We start from the raw sequence: 12153 nt of genomic DNA, 5'->3' as shown, positions 1-12153 counted from the left end.
GACTGTTTATTTCTCCAAATGTATTTCAATTTATTAATGCTGTTGTTGTTCTACCAACACTGATCTCAGACTGTGCACCAATGATATATTCTTTAAGTTTTATCGCTAATGCAACTTGGGCCACAAGGTGGCGCTTCAATACCCCTAATTCTGTAGGAAAGATCCACAGCGAGGCTCCACCTTGCTAGCCCAGCCACATTAAGTGCTCGGTCAACAGCATCAAATACTGTAAATTGCTTTTATTCGTAATGAGAATCCCTCTGCTTTTTAATTATCAGAATATATTTCTTTTCTTAGGAATGTCATTATTATTATTTTGACTCTGCTCTGTTTTTATAATTGATTTTTATCTTTGTTTATTTACTTTGTTATTGATTTTGTGTCTTATGTTATTTTAAAACTAAAAACAACTAAAACATTGTTCACAAAAAAAAAAAAAATCACAAAAGAATCATGCCAAAAGCTCATTGACAAATATCCTAATTGTTTAAAATAGGTTATTATTGCTAAAGGTGCCTCAACTAGTTATTAATTTAATTTTCCTTGTCAGGGTATGAATACTTTTGAATGAGCATTTCTGGAGTTTTGCTGAAATAAATAATTGTAGACATCTATTTCTTGTAACTTTTTTTCCTCATCCACAAAAGCAAAACTTTTGCTACCAAAGATTTTTCCTATAATTTATTTTCAAGAAATTTCTAGAAATGATATGTAAACTTTTGACTACAACGGTGTATATGTAAGGTATAAACCAGGTATAAATCAGTTTCTCGCAGACACTTCAAATCCAGGCCGGTAATTCGGGGGGTGGGGTCTGGCCTTGTCGTTTCCTGCTTTTTTAAAAGTTTTCATGACTGACAGGAATACGTTCTTGCTGGTTTTAAACTCTCTGTCAGCAGAGATGTTAAAACATCTACTGTTAAAATATCTATTTAGTCCAGCTCAGTGTTATAAAACTGTAGACTGAATACTGGTCCCCAGTTGAACTTCTTACACTGGCATAAAATTCCCTTAATGTTGTTGAGATTTTTTTGGATTTATTTCCATAAAATGAATGTCCATATTTTTTTCTTTTAAGTACATTAACCAGCCCATTGCTCTAATGTCCGGCACACAATGAACCAGTCTAATGCATTTAACCCATTATTATACTCAATGAAAAATACTTTAATCAGATCATTAAGAAAACAAATAACCCAATAAACCATGTTTTTTTTGCTTTTCAAAAGGATCAGAGAACATTTCCACCACTTTTACTTTGTTTAAACACCTTCTAATCTCTGATGACGTGTCTTTGAAGTCCTGGATGAGTAACTGTAAGAAGCGCTGCAGTAGAGATGTAAAGACTGGCTCTGGGTGTCTGAGGTGGGGTGTCGGGTTCAGGTGAGCACCTGCTGATTTGAATTCAGTGTTTTTGATTATATCTGATTATCAACAAAGCAGAATTAGCGCCATAAACAATCTCATTTTGTTCCACATCGAAACCACACATTTGAATCGGGGGGTGGGGGGAGGGTTCTGGATGAATTGTTTTTACTACCTTGCAGATAGCTTCTCTTCAAACGCATTCATCTCAAGGCAGCGGTTTTCAACCTTTTTTTAAACGGTGCCCCTTCTGTCTGGAGGTTTCAGCTCAAGAGCCCCTTTACAATGTCCACTCTACTGAATGGTGCCGCAGTTGCAATAAAAGGCAGAATAATCTGATTAACACATTTATTTCCCCCCATTTTATTTCATATGTAATTTGTGACAACAGTTTGGAACTGACAAATTGCTGTTTTAGGACAGAATACCAAACAGTAGGCTTAATTCTTAAAACGTTCAATTAGAGGTATTTGGATGTATCGAATCCCTACGGAAACACACGTATTTGCTTTCTATTCGGCAAAGTTATAAATAATCCAAAAGAGTCTGCAGTGTAAACGTTTATCACGTTACCATTTACTTCCCATCTCAGCAGAATTGTGTGCCATTTAAAATGTTTACAGTATCAATAACATGAATTTACAATGATAAACGTTTTATTAAAGCCAGCATAAAGATGATCTGGATGCTCGCTGTCAAACACCGAAAGCAAATTCAACCAGCCGTTATTACTGTTGTTAAAATGCAGCCGCTCCTAATAAATAAAACAAAATCTGTCAGAGTATTGTGATTATTATTTATATAAACCGGAGCATTTATACTTGGAAAAAGTGCAAAAAGATTGTGCTCCACTGATTTAGTATTCAATTATACAACAAGTTAAAAACTGCAAAGTTCAGGAGCACTCCCCATCGCCAGAGCCCTGAGCAGCACAGAGCACTCCCCAACGCCAGAGCCCTGAGCAGCACAGAGCACTCCCCATCGCCAGAGCCCGGAGCAGCACAGAGCACTCCCCATCTCCAGAGCCCTGAGCAGCACAGAGCACTCCCCATCGCCAGAGCCCTGAGCAGCACAGAGCACTCCCCATCGCCAGAACCCTGAACAGCACAGAGCACTCCCCATCGCCAGAGCCCTGAGCAGCACAGAGCACTCCCTAATGCCAGAGCCCTGAGCAGCACAGAGCACTCCCTAATGCCAGAGCCCTTAGCAGCACAGAGCACTCCCCATCGCCAGAGCCCTGAGCAGCACAGAGCACTCCCCATCGCAAGAGCCCTGAGCAGCACAGAGCACTCCCCAACGCCAGAGCCCTGAGCAGCACAGAGCACTCCCCATCGCCAGAACCCTGAACAGCACAGAGCACTCCCCAACGCCAGAGCCCTGAGCAGCACAGAGCACTCCCCAACGCCAGAGCCCTGAGCAGCACAGAGCACTCCCCAACGCCAGAGCCCTGAGCAGCACAGAGCACTCCCCATCGCCAGAGCCCGGAGTCATCTTGGGCAGCAGTGTGGAGTAGTGGTTAGGGCTCTGGACTCTTGACTGGAGGGTCATGGGTTCAATCCCAGGTGGGGGGACACTGCTGCTGTACCCTTGAGCAAGGTACTTTACCTAGATTGCTCCAGTGAAAACCCAACTGTATAAATGGGTAATTGCATGTAAAAATAATGCGTAAAAAAATAATGTAATTGTATGTAAAAATAATGTGATATCTTGTAACAATTGTAAGTCGCTCTGGATAAGGACGTCTTCTAAGAAATAAATAAATAGCAACTATACTATGCTAACCTGCAGGCAAAGAAATATAAATGCATAAAATAAAATAAATGCATTTATTGTCAATTCAAATAGCCCAAAAAGAAAAAAAAAATTGCCTCACTATTGGAAAATGGAAGATTCCCTGGGGTAGAACAGATCTCGTTGCCCGGCCCGACTCCTGGTTTATCAGTATTACTGAGTTCTTGTGGTCCAGTATTTGAACTGTAGATAAGGTTCTTAGAAATGAGTTAAATAAACTTCTATGTTATAATGATTCTGAAATCCAAACATGCTTGTGGAGTGATTTGATAAATCTATACCCCTCCAGGGTGAGCCTGGACTTTATTCTTAATTTTTTCTTTTTTTTAAATGCACGCATTTGACACAAAAAAATTATCTTCATACAATATAACCATGCTTCCCCACTGCTATCCAGTACAGTGATTGAGTGAAATAATTCAAAAAGTACGCATGTGTCTTTGTGCACACACAGTATAGATCAGGTTAAAGAATCGGACACTGGCACTGAAAGTGTGAATTCACAACCCTAAAATAAAAGAAATGGGATTAACACAAATCTTCCTGATCGGAATCTAAAGAATTGTCTTGTGCAGTGGGTTTGAACCCTGGTCCTGCTGGTTTTCATTCCAGCTGAGCTCTCAATTACTGAACTACACCCTTCATTGAACTGATCACATGCTTAATTAGACCTTTTTAATTGCTTTCAGCTCTTAAACAGATGCAGTGTTCAAGTTATTTAGTTTCAAGTTTATTTTTTTACCAATTTGTTTGTATTTTACAACTATAAGGACACAAACTTAAAAAAACATGACTAATTCCTGAATTATTTCCTATAAGGAATTAATGAAGTAACTCACGCATTCACATATCTTTTAATATGAATTGTTGTTTCGGTACTTACCTAGAAAGAGAGTGGAGAGATATCTACGATCCATGCTGATAACTGCCCTCCAGTCCCCAGTCAATGGTACCTGGACTGTGACACAAGCTCTAGTGATTGACTTTGAATCTTCTGCGTCTTGTGTCACAGCACTGCCCACAATCACCATTGACTGCAGCCAGTCCACATGGAGACTGACAGATATCACCAGCACAGGGCCAGAAATAGGAGCACACGATGTGCTGTCTGATTAGATAGGGCAACACAATACTTCAACAAAAGACACACACAATATCAACTGATTTCACTATGTAACACAATTTTTGTTCCTGGGTAGTAAGTGTTATTTCCTAATTGCTTATGCCTCAAAAGTATAGAAAATGGCTATTATTCCCCAAAAACTTTGCTTTTGTGACCAGGACAGTGATATTTTGAAATTTACCTATTTCCAATGAGAAAACGGGCAAATTTGTGTCTTTTCGTTCACATAAAGTCAGAAAAAAAACAACATATGAATCCAAATTAACATGTATTTATACTAAAGTAACACAAAAATGACTACAAAAGATTTAGAAGTGAGTAGTTTTTCGAGATTTACGATTATACTGTAAATCACTTTCACGAATCAGCCCCCAAATGAAGTCTCCCATCATATTCTCGTTATACTGTCCTTCATTGACAGCTCATCCAGGAGCCTCAAAGCCGTGCTGCTCCATAATGGTAACAAGTACCCGTCTCTTCCCCTGGCTCACTCGGTGCACCTCAAAGAGGATTACAACAGCATCAAGACCTTGCTGGACGCCTTGAAGTATGATGAGTACGGCTGGGACCCCCGGAAGGTGCTGATGCCACCACTGCACATCAGATTGGGCCTTATGAAACAATTTGTCAGAGCTCTAGATAAGGAGTCGGCAACCTTCAAGTACCTTCAAGACTTCTTCCCTAAGCTCTCTGAGGCAAAGCTCAAAGCCGATGTCTTCGTCGGTCCACAGATAAAGAAGATCCTAGAGTGCAATGAATTCCCCAAGAAGCTCACTAGTAAGGAGAAAGCGGCTTGGAACAGCTTTGTCGCAGTGGTTCGGGGCTTCCTGGGCAATCACAAGGCCGAAAACTATGTGGAGCTGGTTGAGACTCTGGTGAAGAACTACGGCACAATGGGCTGTAGGATGTCCCTCAAAGTCCATATCCTTGATGCTCATCTTGATAAATTCAAGGAGAACATGGGAGCGTACTCGGAGGAGCAAGGAGAGCGCTTCCACCAGGATATACTGGACTTTGAACGCCGCTACCAAGGACAGTATAACAAGAACATGATGGGAGGCTACATTTGGGGGCTGATTCGTGAAAGTGATTTACAGTATAATCGTAAATCTCGAAAAACTACTCACTTCTAAATCTTTTGTAGTCATTTTTGTATTACTTTAGTATAAATACATGTTAATTTGGATTCATATGTTGTTTTTTTCTGACTATGTGAACGAAAAGACACAAATTTGCCCATTTTCTCACTGGAAATAGGTAAATTTCAAAATATCACTGTCCTGGTCACAAAAGCAAAGTTTTTGGGGAATAACAGCCATTTTCTATACTTTTGAGGCATAAGCAATTAGGAAATAACACTTACTACCCAGGAACCAAAAAAAATAAATAAATAAATTGTTACACGGTGTTTTCAATGGCAATGTTATACACCAGCACACTGTGTGAAGTATATGACAGCAAATTGGCTGTTTCCAGAAAATCAGACAGTACCATTGGTGTACAGTAATGCACAATTAAATAATTGTGCAAATCAAAATGATTGCCATTGAACTTATGAAGTTAATTTTAGCATTTTTAAATGCATCACTGTTGAATGTTTAACCCTTTAAGGTATGAGATATGTGTCCCACAAATAAAAATCATGCTAGCTTTCTTATTTTTGCAATGAGGGGGTGCATGAAACAGAGTTTAAAATGTACTGATGGGTTGGATCTGGTCATCCACACGGTCAGTGTCCTCCTTGCGATGCTCGAGTCGATCTCAAATGGATTTGAAGAAGAAACTGTTTGAACAATCAATTCCTTGTGTACGTGGAGGGGTTAATAGTTCTGGATGCTTACTGAGGAGCCTCGCTGCTGCTTGGAGTTTTACAAGAACTCAGACTCCGAGACTATTGTGGCTTTCCTTCTCAATCAGTACCTCTCGCATTTAACATCTCTCTGTAAATCCCCCACGAGACCTTTTGAATGCAGTAATCTGGAAATGTAATTAAGAACAAACCTTACCATGAAGATCAGACACACATTGACCACGATGTCTTTGTTATTTACTGTGTATAGAACAATCTGGGACCCGTGCAATGAGTGCAATCCATATCAACTGAGATTTACTGAAATTATTGTGTTATTTGAAGGTTTTATTCATTGAAACGTGAACGTTTGTCTCCAACACCACGTTGATGTAACTTACAACTGTGTAGCGATGCTCTGCTGTCTCCCAGGATGCCATTGCAAAGGAGACGTTGCATCCCACTTGAGCAAATCCTGGTAAAACACTTTTAAAAAAGGGGTTTTATAGCAGGAAGTAAAGAAAAGCAAATCAGTTACCCTAATGTGAAAAGAGTTCTGTTCTCTTCATGCAAATCAAGCTCAAACAAGCATCCACAGAGGCTCATCATTTGCAATGCAAACAGATTACTGAGAAATGCTAGTGTGTTGCAGGGTTACAGATTCAGGAAACAGGAGATATGAGAATACTTTCTCCAGCCCATTACAATGAACCAACACCAGGGACACACCAACAATCACCTGATACCTAACTGCAGTACCAACCTCAGGGTCAAACTGACCATTTCCTCTGCATGCATGGGAAGATGGAAGTGAGGAAGGAAGAGAATTTTTATACTGGATTGTAGATGCAACATTGACAAAAACTGTGTCTCTGTGCGTGTACGTGTGAGTGAGTGTGTGTGTGCGTGCGTGCGTGTGTGTGTGTTTTGTGGCTGGCAGCAGAAGAACAGCCTGGGGCCAAGACTGGCTCACTGGAATGTTTAATTGAGTAATTAATTCCAGGTGGGAATTCAAATATCAATAACCCACTGGCCACAACCTATAAAAGGGAACAAAGCAATGTTTGTAGGTAGAGGCTTTTACATGTTTAACTGTAGTTTGCACATCGGTACCGTTGTATTGTTTTCCCTTGAGGGTTAATACTGTAGCGATTTGGTACTACATATCCAGGACCTGGGTTAAATCAAAAATATGGCAGCTCCTGGAAACGGAACTTGTCGTCTCAGAGTAATTGCCCAGTTAGTTGGGTATCTTTCACATGAATTGCAGTTTTAAAATGAATGTTCTTGCCTCTGCCATTGTCACTGCTGTCCTGACTGAATGCTACCCTGCCTGTCACACCTCAGAATTTCTAAGCGCCTAGCCTGGGCGCAGCTGTGTTAAGGGTGGGGAGGCATTGCCTGACTTTTCTGGCTTCAGGACGCGACACAGGAACTCGCAGCAAAAGGAAACGTGTGTTCCTCATGCGATTCCTGTGCCAATGGCAAATCCAGGAACTGACCTAGTCTCACAGCGTTTAAATGCATATTCGATCACGGTGCAGCTTGACAGACAGTAGCCACTCATACAAAATGTGTACTAGGAAGACATGGAATCCCGCAGGAAAAAGACAGATAATGGCCCACAATTTACAAGTGAGGAATACAAGAAATTTGCAAGAGAGTGGGAATTCAAAACACACAGCTGCTTCACCTTGAAAATCGACAATGGCTTAGCAGAGAATATAGGCTTCTTCCAGGAGTGGTTCCACAGAATGGACGGGAGTGATCCGTACCGCAGTATTCTAGAATAATCTCAGCACTCCCATTGGTGAACGTGGCTCAGCAGCACAGATACTCATGAGTAGGAGGCTTCAATCTAAACAGCTGTGCTCTAAATGACTGCTACTGCCCAAAGGACACTAAACACCAGCAGAAATGAAAAATAAATAAATAAACTATAGCAAGCTGAAGGACAGTTTTACGGAGGCTAATACGTGCTGTGTGTTCTTGAGGAGGTGTAATAGAGGTACTGACCATAATTATGCTGCCATCTAGTGGACCGCAGAACGTTTTCAGTTGAATAAAGTTGACTGGATAGTTTGGAAGCTCCGTGTCGCATTTTAAAAGAAACATGACATGACCTGGATTTTATTCTGTAATACAACCGATATGTTCATGTCGATTACAAGGCAAAACGAACAAGGTGGTTTATTAAAACATGAACTTATTTACAAGACAGACTGGTAAAGATGATATTAGCAGCAGTAGAATAGTCTAACTGAATCAGTTAAAATCACGACGTTTGTCACAGCAAAGAGTTAATCGGAGAGCAATAGAAAATGGAACTGGACATTACTAGGTAAACATAAAACAACAATTATTCAAATACAAGCTAACCAAAATAATTATAAAGTGCATAAAAACAGCGACACGCGTGCTCTACGGTATTGCTCAAGACGATATAAACAGCATGCCATAGATTTGAACTGATAGCCGAATTCAGTACCTACCTACTTTATGAGTGACACAAGAAAGAAAATAGAGGACACTACCACGCACAGCCTGGGAGGGGATGGTTTCATTCTCCCATCGATTCCACTTCATTTATCAGCTGTGTTGTTGTAATCAGCACCAGCAATTAATTCATCAATAAACCATGTTAATGCTGTGTAACAACTTACCTTTGTGCAGTAACCGAAAAAGCGATCATAAGATCGCGTCATTGCAAACGGGTAACGCTGTTTGGATTATAATTATTTTTGAAAGGACATTCTGTTTTCCTTTTGAAGCGTTTTTCTTTTGAGGAAACCCTTGGACTGGACATTTACTTCAGACTTCTTTCTTTATGTTTAAACGGGCTCTAAGCCCTGCATTAGCTCGCAAAGTACACACGTGTTTGTAAAACCAGGTAAAACTGTTTTCACCGCGGTGTGAGACGTGTGCCTCCTTCTCATGTCTGTCAGCCATTGTGTTTTCTTCAGTATTTTTTTTTTTATCGTTTTCCTTTGCATTTTGAAAAGTCTTTTTTATTATCTAAAGTATTGCAATTACGGTGTTTCGGTTTATGTTGCTGATGTTGTGTGTCACTCAATTGTAGTCCCAATTAAGGAGAAGGGATGGATAGTGCGCTACTCTGTCCACAATAAAGACATCACAACTTAATTTCTAACTGTACTTTTGAAAATAAATACTTTTATTTTTATTTAAGAAAAAAATCTATTCAAGCGTCACTCCCGTTGCTGGTTCAAGTTTGCTTATCTCTCTTGTATCCCTAGCACTGGGTTTTATTGTCTTCAGTAGAAAGGTCGCGATTGTAGCTTTTCTCTGTGATCTGAAATGTGTTTTTCAGACAACATAACAAGGTATGCCGCTCAAGAAGTAAGAGTTACCTGCGGGAATATCACACGATTAGGCGATTTGCCACTTCGTTGTTGCTTGCTACAGGCAACAATACGACACTGTTTTTTAATTTGCCAACAGATGTTTCAACTTTGGACTCCAAACATGACATAATTAAAAACCACGCCTTTTATTTGTATTTGCTCTCGTTCCCGTCGCTCAAAGTTTCTGCAGGGTAAATCTCCAATGCTATTGGGTAATAAGAATGCCAGGGGCGGGTGCATTGGCCTGACCTGCTCTTTGTCGCTATTGGTTGAATGCGTTCCAGAGGCGTGGGATTTCGGTGCGTTGATTGGCTGTAGTTCATTCTAGGACAAGGGCTGTGTTTCCGGCGTTGTTGGTGATCGAGCGAACCGAGGCTGTCACTGTCAGAAACGTCAGGTAAGATTTAAACTCGTAAACAAACAGAAGCTTAAATCAATCCACGCGTTATTGTCATCAGCACCGGGTTATTAAGATTTACAAGTCTTGATGGAGGTCGATTCTTTCTTGTTGCTGTAGATCTGTATAACGGTATGTATTTACACGGCTCGGTGCGTTGGCTGGGGGTCAAATCGCCGCATCATTCCGATCTGTGTCGAGTCAGACATTATATTAGCGAAGTCAGTAAAGCTTCTGCTGTGCCTGAAATGAACCATGAATTAATATTTACGGAGCAAAGTCTTTATATTGAGATACTTCAGCTGTTTGATAAGTAAAACACGACAGGTCGGAATGGGAATCGGCAGCGTTCACCGATTTGCCGGCGCTCCGCTAGCTAAGAGGTTGAACAGTGTTTGGTTGGTGTGGATGAGAAGCAAATCAAATGCGATTGTCTTCCGCACAGAGCTGTCCCTCGTTACTTGGACTGTGGTGGATTTGTTATTATTTATTTATTTAGCAGATGCCTTTATCCAAGGCGACTTACAGAGACTAGGGTGTGTGAACTACGCATCAGCTGCAGAGTCACTTACAACTACGTCTCACCCGAAAGACGGAGCACAAGGAGGTTAAGTGACTTGTTCAGGGTCACACAATGAGTCAGTGGCTGAGCCGGGATTTGAACCCGGGACCTCCTGGTTACTTTTACTACTTGCCTGCCACAGATATCTGTAATGCAGACTAGATCAGCCCAAGTGTCTTTATAGAAGAGCCAGGATCACCTTTCCCTTTGTGTTCCTGGCTGGACACAGCTGTGCACTAGAGACTGCTGGCTCTAACGTCAATCGCGTTGGCAGATCTGGCCAGGGTAAAATAATGGCAGTAAAAAGTACTGTGAAATTGTAGCCTAGTTTGATGTAGCTCCCCTGGTAAAGGCACGGCCACGTGGTGTGCAGGGTGAGTCACACACACAGTCAAGGGCGGGCAGCTTCCTGGCAGGGAGTGTCACTGTGTCGCTCCTGTGGGTTCGGGAGGTACTGTGTCTGGGATTTATCCTTCAGAGGCATGTAAGGAGGTGGCTGGCGTGGGGGATCGGAGGTCACCCACTGACTGTCAGTTCTCCTGAGCTGCTGCGGTGAAGGAATGTAATGATCCCATTCTACCAGCCCATTGTGGTATAATACAGAACCATTGTGGAGCCACTGACTGCCTGCCATTGAAGATCATAAGGTAGAGTTAGTACCCTTTGGTCCAGTATGTCAGCCTCCTCCCATTGTAGCTTCCCAGTACTTGTGCTACCATTGCCCCTTAGTGTAATACAGAGCATTCTTAAATGGGTCAAATAATTGGCCATGGGCCATTTTTGGTTTTAAACAGAAAATGTAATTTGAACTCATTCTAATGCATGTCTAGAATTTTCAAATCCACGATTGAAAGCACAGGTGTCTGTTTCAAGGACCGCGCTGCTTAGCTGCGACACAAGGACTGCACCCCCTCCTAATGCTGGGCCCTGACCTGCCTGCTTGATCTTCACAGGGGTGTTTATGGACCTGCTTCCTGACGACAGGAGTGCAGAATGGGGCAGACCACGTCTGGAGAAGCAGAACCTGCTGATGTAAGAGCCTGCTGCTGACAGTACCCAGCGTGTGTGTGTGTGTGTGTGTGCGTGTGTGTGTGTGTGTGTCAGTATGTGCGTGCGTGCGTGCGTGCGTGTGAGGGTTGGGGATTGGGTCTCTCATGTAATCTAGTTTCCTTGCTGGTAGAAGATGTCGTGTAAAAGCAGCAAAGTTTAACAGACACAGTAATTGCAGCTTTTGTTTTGTTCGTGTTGCTTCTGGTCCCATCTGCCATGAAAGCTGGGATTCAGTTGAACTTGCATGACCTCTTCACAGTGCTCTCCCTTCCTCTCGATCTTTTAAATGGCTTCTCCCTTTTTGCTAATTTGGCCGTTCATGTCCACACACATTTGCACAGATTGCAGTCACTCAAAAAATTGATGAAATCTAAATTTGTTTAAAAAACTAAATCAGTTTTTTTTGTTTTAGTACGGGACAGATTCTGAGCGACACTCCAATCAAATCCCTGATTTGCGCAGGGTCCAGTGCCCGTTGGTTTGGATGTTACTGTATCAAATTAAAACGTTTATTTTTGTTGTTAGCTGCTCAGCCATGAACTGTAATAAACATGGTCGTGTATTTATGTACAGATAAATTAACATGTTCAGTAACATCAGCTAGGTTGTGAAGACGTGTGTGTGCGTGCGTGTCAGCGCGTGTTTTTGCGTGCGTGCGTGTCAGTGTGTGTGTGTGTGTGCGTGTCAATGTGTGTGTGTGTGTGTGCGTGC

At 41.6% G+C, this 12153-nt stretch overlaps 1 protein-coding gene across 8 annotated transcripts in view; it reads left to right on the top strand.

Moving 5' to 3' along the window:
* The first annotated feature begins 9704 nt into the window (after window positions 1–9704).
* LOC117966870 (patatin-like phospholipase domain-containing protein 6) overlaps window positions 9705–12153 on the top strand; it is a 38350-nt gene continuing 35901 nt past the window's right edge. For all 8 annotated transcript variants that reach the window (XM_059008201.1, XM_059008200.1, XM_059008196.1 and 5 more), the window contains exons 1-2: window positions 9705–9830; window positions 11346–11424. In XM_059008201.1, the coding sequence (XP_058864184.1) occupies window positions 11386–11424 (39 nt within the window). In that variant the 5' untranslated portion in view covers window positions 9705–9830; window positions 11346–11385. The remainder of the gene's footprint in view (window positions 9831–11345; window positions 11425–12153) is intronic.

This window comes from Acipenser ruthenus, chromosome 36 (genome assembly GCF_902713425.1).
Source record: "Acipenser ruthenus chromosome 36, fAciRut3.2 maternal haplotype, whole genome shotgun sequence".
NCBI lineage: Eukaryota > Metazoa > Chordata > Actinopteri > Acipenseriformes > Acipenseridae > Acipenser > Acipenser ruthenus.
The sequence above is the reverse complement of the archived record's forward strand: the minus strand, read 5'-3'. Positions and strand labels throughout refer to the sequence as shown.